The sequence below is a fragment of the Penicillium cataractarum genome (genome assembly GCF_028827025.1).
Source record: "Penicillium cataractarum strain IBT 29864 chromosome Unknown utg000002l, whole genome shotgun sequence".
In the NCBI taxonomy this organism is placed as follows: Eukaryota; Fungi; Ascomycota; class Eurotiomycetes; order Eurotiales; family Aspergillaceae; genus Penicillium; species Penicillium cataractarum.
In genome coordinates this window covers 824,777-840,942 of record NW_026622738.1, presented here as the reverse complement: position 1 = coordinate 840,942, position 16,166 = coordinate 824,777, and the positions used below count along the sequence as shown (strand labels likewise).

General features: G+C 49.5%; 9 protein-coding genes across 9 annotated transcripts; 4 read left to right on the top strand and 5 right to left on the bottom strand.

Annotated features, from left to right (window-relative positions):
• Positions 1–202: 202 nt before the first annotated feature.
• N7496_002372 (epsin) lies at positions 203–2,214 on the top strand (the record flags this gene model as incomplete). Its single annotated transcript, XM_056695303.1, has 4 exons — positions 203–275; positions 468–537; positions 601–821; positions 878–2,214. 4 exons carry the CDS (start codon positions 203–205, stop codon positions 2,212–2,214), a joined length of 1,701 nt encoding a protein of 566 aa, XP_056557515.1.
• Positions 2,215–2,835: 621 nt separating this feature from the next.
• On the bottom strand, positions 2,836–4,465 carry N7496_002371 (putative feruloyl esterase; the record flags this gene model as incomplete). The annotated part of the gene is made up of 2 exons (XM_056695302.1): positions 2,836–3,156; positions 3,215–4,465. 2 exons carry the CDS (start codon positions 4,463–4,465, stop codon positions 2,836–2,838), a joined length of 1,572 nt encoding a protein of 523 aa, XP_056557514.1.
• Positions 4,466–5,598: 1,133 nt separating this feature from the next.
• On the bottom strand, positions 5,599–6,117 carry N7496_002370 (uncharacterized protein; the record flags this gene model as incomplete). Its single annotated transcript, XM_056695301.1, has 1 exon — positions 5,599–6,117. The coding sequence occupies one exon, from the start codon at positions 6,115–6,117 to the stop codon at positions 5,599–5,601; it is 519 nt and encodes a 172-aa protein (XP_056557513.1).
• A 460-nt stretch (positions 6,118–6,577) lies between these two features.
• N7496_002369 (putative salicylate hydroxylase) lies at positions 6,578–8,123 on the top strand (the record flags this gene model as incomplete). The annotated part of the gene is made up of 5 exons (XM_056695300.1): positions 6,578–6,876; positions 6,928–7,094; positions 7,150–7,465; positions 7,540–7,621; positions 7,677–8,123. Coding segments are annotated over 5 exons (1,311 nt in total), but the record flags the coding sequence as incomplete, so codon positions are not given.
• A 907-nt stretch (positions 8,124–9,030) lies between these two features.
• Positions 9,031–9,918, bottom strand: N7496_002368 (retropepsin-like aspartic protease; the record flags this gene model as incomplete). Its single annotated transcript, XM_056695299.1, has 1 exon — positions 9,031–9,918. The coding sequence occupies one exon, from the start codon at positions 9,916–9,918 to the stop codon at positions 9,031–9,033; it is 888 nt and encodes a 295-aa protein (XP_056557511.1).
• A 393-nt stretch (positions 9,919–10,311) lies between these two features.
• On the top strand, positions 10,312–10,563 carry N7496_002367 (uncharacterized protein; the record flags this gene model as incomplete). Its single annotated transcript, XM_056695298.1, has 2 exons — positions 10,312–10,355; positions 10,419–10,563. 2 exons carry the CDS (start codon positions 10,312–10,314, stop codon positions 10,561–10,563), a joined length of 189 nt encoding a protein of 62 aa, XP_056557510.1.
• A 648-nt stretch (positions 10,564–11,211) lies between these two features.
• Positions 11,212–13,238, bottom strand: N7496_002366 (Nif3-like dinuclear metal center hexameric protein; the record flags this gene model as incomplete). The annotated part of the gene is made up of 5 exons (XM_056695297.1): positions 11,212–11,312; positions 11,961–12,809; positions 12,862–12,987; positions 13,061–13,104; positions 13,174–13,238. The coding sequence occupies 5 exons, from the start codon at positions 13,236–13,238 to the stop codon at positions 11,212–11,214; spliced, it is 1,185 nt and encodes a 394-aa protein (XP_056557509.1).
• A 216-nt stretch (positions 13,239–13,454) lies between these two features.
• N7496_002365 (BolA family protein) lies at positions 13,455–13,962 on the top strand (the record flags this gene model as incomplete). The annotated part of the gene is made up of 2 exons (XM_056695296.1): positions 13,455–13,707; positions 13,790–13,962. Coding segments are annotated over 2 exons (426 nt in total), but the record flags the coding sequence as incomplete, so codon positions are not given.
• Positions 13,963–14,291: 329 nt separating this feature from the next.
• On the bottom strand, positions 14,292–16,061 carry N7496_002364 (hexokinase family protein; the record flags this gene model as incomplete). The annotated part of the gene is made up of 2 exons (XM_056695295.1): positions 14,292–15,549; positions 15,613–16,061. 2 exons carry the CDS (start codon positions 16,059–16,061, stop codon positions 14,292–14,294), a joined length of 1,707 nt encoding a protein of 568 aa, XP_056557507.1.
• Between the last annotated feature and the right edge of the window lie 105 nt (positions 16,062–16,166).

Here is a 16,166-nt window from a genome sequence, read left to right as displayed (position 1 = left end):
TGACCCTCGACCTCCGCACGCCTTACCTCTTACCTTCTCTCGCCTTGGGCCGCTATCCGGAGCAACGACATCAAGTGGGCTGTGAGAGCTTGGCAAGAGACTCTCCGCTATAACCATACGAATCGCCCGATCGGTACTACTCCTCGGCTGCCTCCTTTATTGTCTCTATCCCCTCTCAACCGTCGCGTTTACACCCGCCACTATGTCGAAGGTCGTTCGCAGTGTCAAGAACGTCACAAAGGGATACTCCTCGGTGCAGGTAAAGGTCCGAAATGGTATGCGTAGCCCCCTCCTCCTCATCTGGATCGATGCAGTCAATCCCCCGCGATCACTACATTTGCGCCTACTCTCTGTATCTCCTTGCCACTGCCTCCTTGCTTTCGGCAGTGACGATTAGAGGATGGAGAGATGCATTGGCGATGAGCCTGCGATTTGATAATAACATGCTAACTCGGCGATTCTTAAAGCTACCAGCAACGATCCATGGGGCCCGACGGGCACTGATATGTCCGAGATCGCAGCCATGACATTCGGGAGGTAGGTGTTCACCTGATGGTCTCCATCTTGACGGGAGTGGGTCTAACGTCACCTTGCATATAGCCCGAACGAGTTCTACGAGATCATGGATATGCTCGACAAGCGCCTCAACGACAAAGGAAAGAATTGGCGCCATGTGCTCAAGTCATTGAAGGTGCTGGATTACTGCCTGCACGAGGGTTCCGAGCTAGTGGTGACGTGGGCCCGGAAGAACGTCTATATCATCAAGACTCTGCGCGAATTTCAATACGTTGACGAGGAGGGCAGAGATGTGGGCCAGAACGGTGAGTACTCATGTCAATCTATTTCGTGCGCATTCCTTACTAATGATCGTCGGCAGTCCGTGTGGCCGCGAAGGAGCTCACGGCATTGGTGTTGGATGAGGATAGACTACGCAGCGAACGTTCAGATCGCAAACTCTGGAAGACCCGTGTGAGCGGACTCGACGATGGATATGGTGGAGGAAGCAGCGAGCCGTCTCGTCGGGAGCGCCGGCGACCCCGCCATGACGACGAGGATGATACCGAATACCGATTGGCGATCGAAGCTAGCAAGGCCGAGGCCGAGGAGGAGCGCAAGCGACGGGCGAAGAATGCCAACAATGATGATGACGAGGATCTGGCCAAAGCGATCCAGCTTAGCCGGGAAGAAGAGGATCTGCGGAAGCGTGAACTGGAGGAAAGCAATGCACACTCGCTCTTCGATGAAACCCCAGCCCAGGTTCAGCCTACCGGCTTCAATCAGGGTTACCAGCAACAAGGTGCTGTCGACTGGTTCGGCAACCCCATTAATGTCCAGCAGCCGATGACGACTGGCTTCTTGAACAACCAATATGCGCAGCCCACGGGATTCCAAGGCCAGCCAACCGGCATGGCTAACCCATATGCCAATGGCTATCAGCAGCAGCAGCAGCCCTCTGTCTTTGACCAAAACCCCTACGGACAACCCCAGAACAACTTCTTGCAGCCACAAGCTACCCTCCAACCCCAGCAGACTGCCTACAACACCAACAATCCCTATGGAACAACCGATGTTTTCGGTCAGCAACAGCAACAGCAACAGCAACAGCCCCAAGAAAACTACCTGTCCGCGGGAACCAACAACCCTTGGGCTGCAAACCAGCCTGCCGATGCATTGAAACCCATGCCAACTGGCTCCAACAATCCCTTCGCCCAACGCACCCAGCCCCAGTTCACCAACCAACCAGCAAAGGCGGGCCCACCATCTCTTAACACTTTGGCCGAAGATCGTGCCACCTCCCAATTCAACAACAACCAGTATAATGCTAGCCAATTCGCTCAGCAGCCCACCCAGTCCAACCCTATTGCCAACTTCCAGGCCCCCCAGCCATCAAAGAGTGTTCCGCCCCAGCCTGCAGACCCTCACCACGCCCGTCTCAATGCGCTTCTCGCATCAGGCGAAGGCCAGGACACCTTCGGCAACGTTGGCGACTTGCGTATCCCTGCCCAGCACACGGCTCCGGGTACATTCGTCAACTCCGCCGGTCAGGGTTTGGATCGTCTGCACGCCGCCCAGACTGGCAACAACCCCTTCTTCGGTCAGCAGTACACTGGTATGCCTCAGCAGACCGGTTTCATGCAACAACAGCCCACCAACAACCCTTGGGGCGCTCAGCAAAGACCGCAGCAGCATGGCGGTAGTCTGATTGACCTCTAAATCCATTATCCTCGGATACCATCTCCCTTTTCTTTGTTCACGAAGTCTCGATCCCTTGCTTCGCCTTTTTTTTCTTCCTCCCTTATCAAACCCCCCTCCATGTCACGCCACCTACATGGAAAACACAGCGCAATTGCATTGTGAAGCTACACGTCCCAGATCCTGAACTTCCATCACACTCTGCTTGTCTCCCCTTTGTTCCACTTTCCCTCTGGGCCACAGAATTCCCTCGGTCGTCTTCTTTTTGTCTCTTTGTGCTTTCCTCGTGTCCTGCCCACTGTTTCTCTTCTGTTTTGTTGCCTCCGTTTTTGTCATTAGGATATCCTTCTCACTTCTCACTTCTCAACTGGGCTTGAGGTTTTTCGTGCCTTGTCACTTCATTCATCATGCTAGATACTGTAGGAATTGGTAGATCTAAGTGCTGGTTGTCAGTTATGGTATTCGGTTGTAGCTATGCTGCTGGCTAGACTTGTACTCGTCTTTTCTAGCTGTGACAAGGATAAACTATTCAGCAAGTGTAGTCACAGGTTATTAAGGAGTGATAGCTAAGTACGGTGTTGCATGAAAGTTCACTCGATCAAAAAAAATTAGAATGCTATTGACAATCGACTTTTACAAAACTCATGCGCACGCATAGCTCGTTGGCACAGATGGACTGCCCACCCCGTCGTAGATAGCACTTTTCGGGTAGGGACAAACAGGTCTCGTCCATGACTCTCCATCCACAGAGAAAGAGATAGGGAGCGAATCTGGCTTGATATCATTTTCGACCCAGTCTCGCAAAGCATCGAATATGCTCAGTGGTTGGTTGGTGGTATGTCCACCGCAGTGTCCCAAGCCTGGGACTTCGTAGAGACGGTAAAAGTCATGGATGTCCGGGATCAGCGTGGTTACTCTTTTATAGTAGTCTTCAGAGCCTGCTGTGGGAATTGTTGGATCGGACTAGATTATTGTTAGTCTTGTACGGGACGAGTGTCAGAGTCGAGCAGTGACAACCTACCAATCCATGATAACCCATAATCTTGCCACCAGCCTTTTTAAAAGCAGATAGATCTGGATCATCGGTGCCAATAATTGGCCCATACTTGGCGGCCGAGATATCAACCAGCTTAACGAACTCGGGAATCGTCATTGCTTCAAAGTCAAACGAAGGATCGTTCTCACTGGCGAAATATTGAAGCCATTGAGCCCCTAGGGCGAGGGGTTCCCCGACACAAGTGCCATTGGGGATACACTTTGTGACGGCATTGGCATCCCTGCCAGTGAGATCACCCGAGATATCAGCGCCGTAGTTCAGCCCATACCAAATGAATTCCCCATCTTCATCCCGAGGGCCCGTCCATGTTGCATTTGCCACTTTAGCTGCTGCACTGCTGAGAGTTCGGATAGTTCCAGTAGATGAGCAATTGAATTGTTGACCGACGTGCGAAAACGGATCGAATACGCATTTGTCCATGGCAGAGATAATCCGGTCTTTGACACCGTCCAATTCGTCGCAAGCTGAGATCGCCGCCTCGCCGAGGTAATCTAGCTCACAGCCCTCGGGGTATTCCTTCAAATTATTCATAACCACCTGTGGCCACACCCGAGAAGGGATGAGATGCCCCCAATTAATATCCGTCGCAGAAGCGACAATACCATCGTATAAATCCGGATATCTCTGTGCCAACATTAACCCCTGACGACCACCCTGAGAGCACCCGCTGAAGTACGAGTACAACGGGGCTTGCCCATAAAAGCTATTGATAAGATTCTTTCCAATCAAAGCTTCATCACCGAGCGAGACGGACGCTAGATTTTTGAGGATGTTGATACTGGGTTCCCCATTCTCATCTAGTGCCCAGCCACTGAAGTCCCGGGTATTGTTGACCTGTCCTGCATTGGTGCTGATAGTAGCATACCCCTGTCCGACTGCAGCGTACATTTCATAGTGCGAGATACTGTTCAACCCGGCGGAAGCACTGGCGCCGCCGACGGCTTGGAAGCGACCGTTCCAGGATCCGAATGGGAGCCATGTCATGACGGTGATTAGATCGTTGTGTCCAGGGTGGGTGTACTCGATTGTGATGTTGCATATTGAGATATTTGTGAAATTGATGGTCGGGTGGTTGAATGTTTGGGATGATGGTGCCGATCCAGAGAAATTGGTTACTAGGAATGAGTTGATGGATAGAAATTGGGCGTTGGGGACCACGGGGGTTGGGAAGCACTGAGATGTGCAGAGTGATATAGACCCCTCGGGGAAAGACATATCTTCCGGTGTTTGGGATCTTTTAAAATGATGGCAGGAACTGTGTTTCTAGGTAAGTTTAAACGAGATGGAGGCGGATAAAAAGGGTGATCCCTGCATTAGGCCCCCCTCCCCCTCTCGGATAACATCAGAATCCATCCATCCATCCAGCTGGACCTTAAGTTCATCGCTTCTACGCTGACAAAATGAGTGATTGCAGATAGTTGAAATTTTAAGAAACAAACTGGAAAAAAAACATCTTCGTTTGAGATACCGAGAGTAAAACACACAAAGTTGCTGAGGGACCCGCGGACGCGAACAGCTTGAAAGATATATATGGATCTTTGACCTACCGCAACCTTAAGGTATTCGGACAGAATCTTCGGCCACTCAGGTTGATCGCTATCGGACGAGCTCAGCGTGATCCTAATGGGCATATCGATCAAACAATTCACTCATCCTATTTACGTCATGGCGGAAAGTCAGCCTGCAGATGAGGGGAAAGAACAATTTATGTGCGAAGCGGTAGTTAGGATAGTCTATATGTTGTCCGCAAATTTCCAGCTGACTAGGTGTAACAACATGAAAGAACGGTGCTTCGGAAGCCTAATACACTCGAATCATATTCAACCATGCATAGCACCAAGGCCTGTATCAGGCTGAATCCTCTGCCACTCTTTACCATGGGCCGTGACAATAGAAAGCGCTGACAGTGCGACAGTCAGAATCGAACCCAACATCCTAGCGTACTTGTACTTGTCAAATCAGATCCTTGAACAAGACCAAAATTACTCTGACTTCACACCAATATAGTAATACAAAGTGATGAATGGGAATTGGACAGTTTTCTGTCCACTGTGGAAGGTCCACTTAGAAAGGTCAAGCCCCGGCTGATCCAGCAATGCCCGGACTTCCTCTGTGGTGCGAGTTCGCAAGCAGGAGATGAACCCATCAAGCCAAATTGTCAATGGTGCTATGGGGAGGATAAATGTGAAGAGGAGATGGACAGGCGAGTTCCAAAACCAGAGAAGGGTTACGTGGAAAGCCCAGAAGAACACCAATGGCGAACATAGGCAAGTCCAAACATCGCGTGCTGTGATTTCAAATATTCTGACGCTCATCAGCATTGTATGCGAAATGATGAACATAGTCACTCACATAAATGCGTCGGCAGACTCAATGTTATTCTTCAGAATGCCCGCTGCATCCTCGTCTGCAAAGTGGTGGAAGCAGATATTGAAAATTCGACACTCTTTCATGCCTTTCGCCGCAAATCGAGGAGCAGCTCGTGCATCGACTCGGTTCTCAATGTATGTCACATTTTGTTGTTTCTTCGAGATGCGACTCCATTCTTCGTGGTGGGGATAAAGATCACTCAGGATGAACTGAACGGGTTTCTTGCCTTCAGACTCAAGCTTTTTATTGATCTCAGATTCGAGCACCGGGGTAGGACCGCCAGCGCCAGCGCAAATATCCAATATCGTGTAAGAAGAAAGATCTTGCAGATGCTCCTCGACCACTGAACATGCCTGCGTCGCGAGACTTCCGCGGCTCCATCCGGGTACTTTAAGATTCCACAATCGAGTGAGAGAGAATTGCTCATGTTGATGAAGCCATGAAGGGCACCATGTCTGATCACCAATTTCTAGAAGCTGCGATCGAGGCCAGGACATATCTTTTGAGTTGACGTGGATTTTGAGGTTTAGCAGTATGAATCGAAAAGGGCAGGAGGGTGGTTGGGTTTGGAATGGAAATTACCGATTGCTGACTGTATTTGAACTAGTCCGTATTTGGTAAAGTTTCAATAGATCCCAGCAGGAGAGATATTGAATCGATCGATAGTGACAGCCATGATCATGATCGCTCGGTAAATTTGCTAATTGATTTTTACAGAATATGATATGTCTGGAAACGTCTTTTGTGCAAGAAGACAAGGAGTCCGTGGAGTGCGCCCGCTGCCAATGTCAACGTGCCTAAAAGTAAAGTTAATTAGGCTTTTCTCTTTGTAGAATTCAGCCATCGTATTTCACTAGTATTAGCGTATCTTCACGAAAGCGGTGAATGGCCATCATGCGTTGCGCGTAGAACATCTCGTTGCTGACGCTCCCATCAACAACATCAGCAGAAAATATAATGAAGGTTCTGATTGTCGGCGCAGGCCTAGGGGGACTGGCTTGTGCAATTGCTTGCCGCCGCGAGGGAATTGACGTGGAGATCCTTGAACGGTCACCAGAGATCCGCGAAGTCGGAGCAGGCATCCAAGTACCACCAAATGGAACCAGAATAATGCGCGACTTTGGGCTTCTGCCCCAAATGCTGGAGAAAGGAACGCAAGTTCAAGAAGTGAGCTTCCGAAGATACAAGGATGGTCGTCTGTTGCGAACAATGCCATTTGGTGATGATATCACGGAGCAATTCGGGGCACCCTGGATGTATGTTGTTGTGTGACCCTCGTCTCTCTCGGGATCCTAAACTATGTTCAGTGTTATTCACCGCGTTGACTACCATCGCATACTTCATGATGAAGCGATTCGTCTTGGTGCGGCCCTTCGACTGGGAGCGGAGGTCACTAGTATCTCTACCGAGGAAACAACAGCCCTTCTTGCCGATGGGACAATAATACAAGCAGATGTCATTATTGGTGCTGATGGTAATTAATAAAGACTTCCAGTTCTCGCTTGGGACATATGAGCTGACAACAACAGGCCAAATGTCTTCAGTGAGAACAGCCGTTCTTGAAGCTCCTGTGTCTCCGACTGCCACGGGAGACATGGCGTATCGAGCAACGTTCTCTAGGGAGCAGCTCGAGGCTCTAGGTGATGAAGATGTTAATGAGCTCTGCCAGAAAATCGCCGTGACTACCTGGTTGGGACCGGACAAGCATACTATATTCTATCCTGTCCGCGGCGGGAAGGAGTTCAACCTTGTCCTGCTTCGACCGGATAATTTATCCTCAGATATCCGTAAGGAACAAGGTGATGTTGATGAAATGCGTGAGAGCTACACAGACTGGGACAAAATGTGAGCATCTTAGGAATATTTTCTTCAGCGATACAGGGTGGCTTGCTAATTGTTGCTCATCTCCACTATGCCAGTATACAGAAAGTGATCTCTTGTGTGCCGTCAGTTTATAAATGGAAGCTGACCCATCTTCCTGAACTTGAATCATGGACAAAGGTTGGTACTTCCCAGTGTCACTCATCTTTTAAAAAGCCTATTCTAACTCAGTCAGGGATCCGTTGCCCTTCTTGGTGATGCTTGCCATCCCACCCTGCCTTACCAAGCGCAAGGGGCTGCTATGGCGGTCGAGGATGGAGCCGTCATTGGCAAGCTTCTTGGCTCCTTACAAACTCAAATTCTAAAGCCAAATAGCTCTGATGAGCAACCTTTATCAACAAGATTCTCAACGCAGGAGCTCACTACTGAGGTGTTGGCTCTTTATGAGAAGAATCGCAAAGCACGCACAACGCGAAATGTTCAAGGAGCAGTGAAGAACCGCAAACTATTCCACATCCAGGATGGAATTTTACAAAAGATTCGAGATTTTGTATTAGGGTATGCGGGGGTGACTCGGAAAAGCGATTGGACATGGCTCTCTTCATTCCGGCAGGGCCAAACTCTTGGCTTGGATGTGCTGGAAGATTGTGGAAAGGCCTTTGAAGATTGGGAGTTATCAATTGTACGAGAGATATGAATGTAACAATAACGACTCACGATTATGCGAAGTCCGTTGTTTACAGTGATTACTTCGGCTCCCTTAGTTTGGTAAATTTTTCGAGACGTCGTTGCTTGTTTCAGAGCTCGGGAGAACCACATTACATGCATAGCGATAGGAAGAAGATACCCTAGATTTAACATTGTCTCAATGGCCAGTAGATACATATCAAGTCCGCGAGTAGAAAGACGATCGAAATATATATGCTTTCTCATAGCAGGAAACATCAGGCTCCTCGCCTATGTGCGTAATGAATCGCAAATAGAAAACATGAAGATGCAGAAGGAAGCATATGCTCTTGTGGCTTCGAGAAAAGGAAGAAATTATGCAAGGGTGCCAATGACACCACAAAATCGTGCAAAAACAACCATGAGATAGAACAGCGCCAGTAATAGTACATTTTCCTTACGTGTGCGCCGCCATATACCAAGTCTTCCGAACTTTTGAAGAACCAATATCCAGGCCCTAAATCCCGAACCCCGAGGTCTTTTCTTGGAGAGTTACCTAATTTGTTCTGGCTGCCTGGTTTCTGCGTTTCAGCCAACTTGCCAATGTTGGGAAATAAGTCTTAGTCTTGCGATTTGACTTTGACGCCTGAAGGTAAGCGATCGGATGCGTCAAAGTAGAAGGCTGTGTTGGTGAACCTGAAATGGCATCAGGTTGTTGAAAGCGCTGAGATTGACCGTTCTCTTGTAATATTTTAAAATCCGAGTGCCATTCAGCAAGCCGTTTATCTTCGATGGCTTGTGCAACTATGCGTTCAGTTCCCGACAGGGTGGAGATGCGATCAGCTTCTTCCCCTCGGCGGACAACCTCTAAGTGTTGTAGATCCGCAAGGCTGTAGGAGTGTGGACTCTCTAGAAAGCTATTGTTAGAACATGAACGCATTTTCTTTGGTATGGGGAGTGGTACCTGTCAGCGGTTCGCGTCTTTTATCAAAATCAATCGCAAAGAAGTAAGTCTCCTTGTCTTCGTCTTCATAGTCCTCATCATCATCCGTGAAGCAGTCTTGATATCGTGAAAATACTTCGTTATCAAAGAGAAATGTGTCGCTCAAGATAACATCCACCGGAGCATCTTGCAAAATATGAAAGTCAAGCTGATAAGGCGAACTGAATGAATCATCGTATCCAAAACGCCATTCCACGTCGTATGCCATACCTATAGTCTCAGCAACTGAATTGTCGGCAAATATCACTTTTCGTCGAAGATGACGGCCAGTCTCAATATTAACGCCAATATCTCGTGCATATGCCTCATTCATCACCAAAACCTTCGACCCGGAGTCGGCCAGGGCAGTGTGAGGCTGACCGTTGACAGATCCTGAGACCATCGACGTCGATGCACCAAGATATAGAAAGCGGAACTGTGATATCCCCTTGACCATTCGCTCCTTCACACGACGAGCGTAATTGGTCAAGTTTGAGAATGTTTGTGTGATCTTCAAGAATTGCTTCCCAACGATAACGTCGTGAATGCAATCGGGTAGGATGTGAAATTTGAGGATATGCACAGTTTTCTCCTCTCTGAACCTAAACGGCACCACTGTCGTCCCAACAGTTTCAACCTGCTTTCCACTCCCAACAGTCACTTTGCCCGTCCAAGAACGCATGATGGGCAGTCCTAGTTGTGTAGCAAACCCTTCTCTGAGGAAGTTGCCCTTAGCCCCATAATCCCCGAGTGCGTTTGCTGATTGCTCCGCAATTTGACAAGGTATTTCGAAAACTCGCATATCGCCATCATTTGGAAGCAAATGCATCGATCTCGGTGTTTTCATGTGAAGTAAATCCATCATTCTTCGAAGTCGGAGCCACGGAGCTTCTGATAGGCCTTGCCACGAGTTCGTATGTAGCCCTTCACACTTGGTTTGAATTCTCTTTATCCAAGGGGCAACCCTAGCATAGGTCTCAACAACCCTCGCATAGGTCGCAAAAATGGCTACGAATTCCATCTTGGGTGAAGGCTATGCGGTTCCTGATGGGACGAACAAAGGCTGTTCTCTACGGAGACCAGGCGAGTCGGAGTGAAATACCTTATTGTGACTCGTTTCCTCAGAGAAATTCCTACAGTGAGTCAGAATAAAACTCTACTCCAGAGTAATAGAGGTCATTGATAGCATACCCCTAGGCTCACTTTGTGGGTTTCCGTGACGATGAAGCCTTCCCGGACTTTGATCGTGGTGTTGATGAGCTTGACGTTGGTCTGTGAACGAAATGGCAAAATGAGTCTCACTGAGAAGGGATTTATGAAAACTGACAGGTGTGTTAGCGAGCCCCCATGCGGCGCTTTGGGCAGGATGGCTCAGCCACTTGACGTTGGGCACGCTGACGAGGAAGAAAGCCGCATCACACGATTGGCTGCCTCGCGCAGGGCGCCCTTCAAGGCGGTCTTCGCCCACTCGTAATCAGGACGACTAATCTTTACATTTGAATATAGCCTTCTGGCAAGTACTATTGACTACACAATGATATGGCAACAGCTATCAACGTGACAGGTTCTGATAGCGAACTTGGCCATGTCCGAGATGGCTACCCTGCACTCGCTACTTGGATAGGCGGGGATCCAGATGGCGAAACACTGGTATTCCGCAGGTTCAGACGACTAAGCGCCCGCAATCTTCTTCATTTACAGAGTCAGCTGGTTCAGTTGGAACAAGAAATAGATGAGCTTGATATGCAAGCGCGGACGAGTGCCGACCTTGACGCTTGCCAGGCATCGAGACGATGGGAAACATTCACGCAGCTTGCTGCTGATCCGGATAGGCCGGAGAGGGTACGCATGGAGAAGGTGAATGAGCTATCTGTTAAAATGAAGGAGTATGGTAAGGGAATCGCGCTGGACATTCATCCGACTGAGCTAATATCATCTTCTAGAAGAGGCACTGTTGCGACAGTCCCAAATCGCCAGTTTAAGCGGGCCTAGCAGCCGAGTACTTAACACTTATCGCCATTACATGGATGGGGACTCCTGGAAAGGCCCGTACGTCCCATCCGTCCGGTTGATCAGTGGAAAAGCCAAAGACATGCTCAATGAAGCGGATGACTTGGTCGCTTTAAAACGTCGCACCGATGAGGACCTTCTTACCAAGTTTCTGCAAGACCATTGGGTTTTTCAAAGTCGCAAAACTAAAGACCCAGTGGACCGTACGACTCTCTACAAGGGGAACCACGTCAAACATTTCGTTTCAGTGATCAGTATACTCTTTGCAGCCATCCTGTTGATTCTCGCAATTGTCAGTCTATATATCGCCAAGCACCCGGCTACGAAACTGGGTTTGGTGGTCACCTATACATTTGTGTTTGCTTTGAGTCTTGCTCTTTTGACTAGTGCTAGAAGGGCGGAAGTCTATAGCGCTGCAGCTACCTATGCTGCAGTGCTCGTTGTTTTTATCTCAGGGAATTTGGGTGCGGGATGACATGTACTACACAAGTTCCAATAGTAAAGCAGAATCACCTCTAATATTTTCATAGATGATGGTGTCATCGACACCTACGCAGAGGAAGCAGAAAAGAAGGGGAATCTGAATCAATGTCTCTATCTAGACTATGATGAAGATGGATCTAGAGAAGAAGAAGGAAAGGAAGAAGAGAAAGACCTAAATAGGTCTACAAGACAAAGAACAAAGCGTCGGCCCTGGAAAGAGCCATCAAACCTGCAGAGCAATCTATGCAGGTGTAAACGGGAGGACGCATGACCAAACGACCGAGTAGCCGAGGTCAATAGGGTCGAGTCATCAATAGACTAGATCATGTCTCAATCGACTAGATTAAGATCTCCAGATCATGATTCCATAGGGATCACGATCCGCATCACTAACAGATACCTCCACGCTAGCATCCTGGTAAACTTCCTCTCCCACTGCCGAAGAAGTAGCTCCACCCTGCTTCGCAGAGTCCTTGAGTGCCTGGAGAGCCACTTGCCGGTCACTTTCCCAGCATTGCGACAACTCATCCTGCAACTTGCGCTGCATAACCGCACGGATATACCCACGTTCAGAGTTTGAGTGAGAAAGAGAGATAACCACTGATCCACGCTCGGTGGCAGCAAGAGCTTCGTGATGGCTCATCTCGCCAGTGAAAAGAAGGTCGGGAATATCACTTCCGCGGAGAAGGACACCAGATCCGGAGCCGGGGCACATACCGACAGTGCGGATCCGGATATCGTCGACGGACCGTCCTTGTGGGATGGCGATGGGAATACCTGCTTGGAGACCGACGCCACGGCCTATGTGGTCGATCAAGGTTGTGAGAGGCTGGGCGTCGTTGAATGTGACTAGACGGCCGGCGCCAGCAGACTCGAAGCCTTCCGGGATGGAAACTGGGGGTGATGGGTGGATGGTTGATCGAGTGTGAGGCAATTGCTGAGAAATGTTTGCTGAACCAGTCGCCGGAATAGATTGGGACTGCGGGTAGGTGGGTGCAGAGTATAGAGTCGAGGAGCATTCTTTAATAGAAGGCTTCAGCTCGGCTTTAGAAGACTGATAGTTGCCAGTCACTACATCGCACAGCCAGTCTGCCATTCCACCCGGAACGGTGTCAACTGCCGTGTGTGGTGAGTAGACACTGATTCCATGCTGAGCCAGGCGCAGGAGAGACCGCTGCTGAGTGTCATCAAGAGTGATGGACTTGAGTCCACGGAAAATGATAGGATCTATTGGGAGTTAGCAATGGTATGTATGTAAACATGATAAAGTCAATCTTACGATAGGCAACAACAGCAGAGTCTTGGCGCTTGATTGCCTCGTCTGCAACGGCTGTAGTAAGATCAATGGCTAGAAGCACCGAGTTCTTCTGTCTGCGGGTTGGCTCGAAGGGAGCTTCAAGGAGCACTGTGTGTTTGGTGAGCACAAGATCATAGAGGGATAACCGCTAAAATAGTCGATAATAGAGATTTCAACATACATCCAGTATTGTCGAAGCTCTTGTCTGCCAATGCCTCGGGATAGCTGCATATTGGTTAGCATCCAAAGCTCCATCAATTTCACAGCGAGCTCCCCACATCAGAAATAACGTACAGCTTTCGCATTGAGCTCACAACAGCCTGTGTGAAAGGCGAGCATGTGGTAGTTGGTAAAGCCATTGTAGAGAACCGACGTACAACAGTCCGCAGGGAATTCATGAATTCTTGAAAGAAGGACAAGTAGATCCACAGCAACAGCAGAAGCAAACGGGACGGTGACGCTATCGCTATCGGGCGCCACAGGGGTGCACGTGCCACACCAGCCACACCCATCGGAACAGGCGAATTTGTAATACAACCTCATCGCAATCCCGCGGACTTGAATCCTCGAACAGCTCTCAAGACCCGTTTCGATCGTGCTTAATGTTCTCCCGCGCCTCATCTCTCACCAAGCTGAGCCGGGGCTGTCGCTATTTCCTCCGCCCTACGCCTGCATATATCTCGCAGTCTCCGTTCTCCCTAACCGCACGCTCGTTCTCCGCTGTCGGTGCAGCCATGGCAGACACTTCCGGTGTTACGGCGGAATTGCTCCAGAAGAAGCTCGAGGATGAGCTGGAGGCTAAGACTGTGAAGATTGAGGATCTTTCTGGTGAGATATCCTTCTGCCGAGGTCCAGTGCTTTGGGTGTTGGTTATGTGGCTGTTTGTACTAACTATATGTTCTTCTCATAGGTGGCTGTGGACAGGCTTTCCAGGCTGTTATTGTCTCCGACAAGTTTGCTGGCAAGACTCTGCTGGCCCGTCACCGTCTCGTCAATGCTGTCCTAAAGGAAGAGATCCCCAAGATTCACGCTTGGACCCCGAAGTGCTACACCACTGAGCAATACGAGGCTCTCGGAGAGTAAGAGGGGGAGACTACAGGATATGACATGATACCAGAAAAATGATAAAGAAGGTGGAATTTGGCTATGATGTCTAGGGGTGAAGGGTGACCAATGTCGTCCTATCACTTGAACTATGATCGGTGGCTACACAGGATGTTGCCCCGATCAACCTGCGACATCATTTCACATGGAAACCTGAACGATATTCCCGGGTCAGCATTTACCAAGATAGCGTAATTGCTGCCAAAATTTCTTTGTACGATAGAATTAAATCAAATAACTTTCTCAAATGCTTGTCGCTATGAATGCTGTTTATATACAAATCTATCGATGCACATTGCGTAATTCCATCATTGCTCAGAACCTGCGAGTTCCTTAACATTTGCGTCAGCCTCGGCCTCGGTTTCTCGCTCAAATGTTGACCCAATAATCCCGTCAATATCACCGGCCACGGTACCTGCAAGGACACCCACGCCGATGATGCCACCGTCACTTGCTTCTCGAAGGAAGATGCTCTTCCCTTCGCTCTGAGGTCCCGCACTGATGACTAGCCGGTCAACGTAGCGTTGAACAGTCTCTTTATAATGCGGGTAGTGTTGGATGACACCACCATTGACAGCCACGACCAATTCCTCCGGCCCCTTGAGCCATCCTGGCGTCGAGGATCCGAAATCTGGGATCTTTCGGTTTTCAGTTGACACCTGCTGGCTTCCATTGGAATTCTTGGCTATCGACTCGGGGTGATCTTTATCTTGCAATTCGATCTCACGAATACACGCGAGAAGTCCAACTGTGGCGGCGGCAATCAGCGCAGCAGATCGGTCCTGCACGGCGGCTGCTATAGCGCGAATATGACCAGCATACTCGGCCGTCCACGCCCAATCACTGGACTCTGGAGGGGGCATTTCTCGCATCAAGTCTTCGGCCAATTTCTCATCGGAGTAGCTTGATGCCACAGAGAGGGAAAGGAAATTTGTCGTGAGAGCATATTCGGTGATCAACTTCACGGGCATTGCCGACCGTGGTACAGCCTTGATATTCTTAAACCAGTCATAGCTGATAATCCGCACCAGCTCGCCAATATAACGACCGCCCACCATATACTCAAGGGGCTGGAAACCGGGCAGGTTCGAATGAGTATCCAGCTCGGTATCCCACTTGGTGACAACATCGAATTCCTGCAATGGCCCCGTTGCGCCTCGAAGTGTCCATTCGGTAGAGACAACCGACTCCACTGCATCAGGGTCTTTCTCTCGGATATGGCGGATTTTTGACTCTTGCAGGTCGGTAAGTTTCATCGGTACCGCAGAGTTGCAGCCCGCGCCTACTAGCAGGCCCATTACGACGCGCGTATTGGGAAGAGCGCGAATAGAGTAAGCCAGAGATGCGAGCGTGGAGATAGTATCGTTAGTCATAACGGAGATCTTGAGTTTAGGTAGACAGTATTTCTTTTGTCGTTTTGCGGGCATCTCGGCGGGGTCATCTTCCGCCGAGCGCCGTGTGTGGCATTCATAGCCGTCAAGAAGGGCTTGATGGAGGTTCAGAGAAGTTCCCAATGCAAAGCCCTTGCCAGTTGGCATTAGGATAGCCTCGTTGACGGAGTTTTGTCTAGGAAATAGTGTTAATCTCAACTCCGTGTGTAGTGTTTATTAGCAGAAGCGAGATGTGTACTTAATAGGAAAACAAAATGAGATGCCCATGGCCAGCTCTGAAGGCGTCTCATCTTTCGAATTGGCCAGATCATCGTGAATCACTTCTGCGATACAATCTCCGATCCAGGAAAATAGTGAGTCAGGCTGATCTCGGCGCAACCGGTCTTCGATCGGCCACGCTTTCTCTAGCGTGCGTCGAACATGGGAATGTTTGCCTATTTGTTCTTCGCCCAGTAGGTCAATGAACGCTACTCGCAGATAGTACAAACCCAGGTAGACGGCCAGATAGCGGCCGGTTTCTTGACCTGTAGGCAGACGCGTGGTGGCAGTGGGGAAGAACTGCTCTGAGGAGCTGGCGGCCAGTTCTCGATATGTCAGAGAGAGGCGGTATGACAAGCGATATAGCCTGCCATGGTCAATTTTCAGGGGTGATAGAAAATCTTGCAACGCAGGGTCGATTCTGGCCATGGTTGGGATTGCTGGTCAGATGTTGCATCGGATCTGGGTGTGTTGTAACTAGTTAAGCAGGGCCCTTGCAGTAGCTTTTTTTGGGTTGGGCGGGGACTCGGTGGG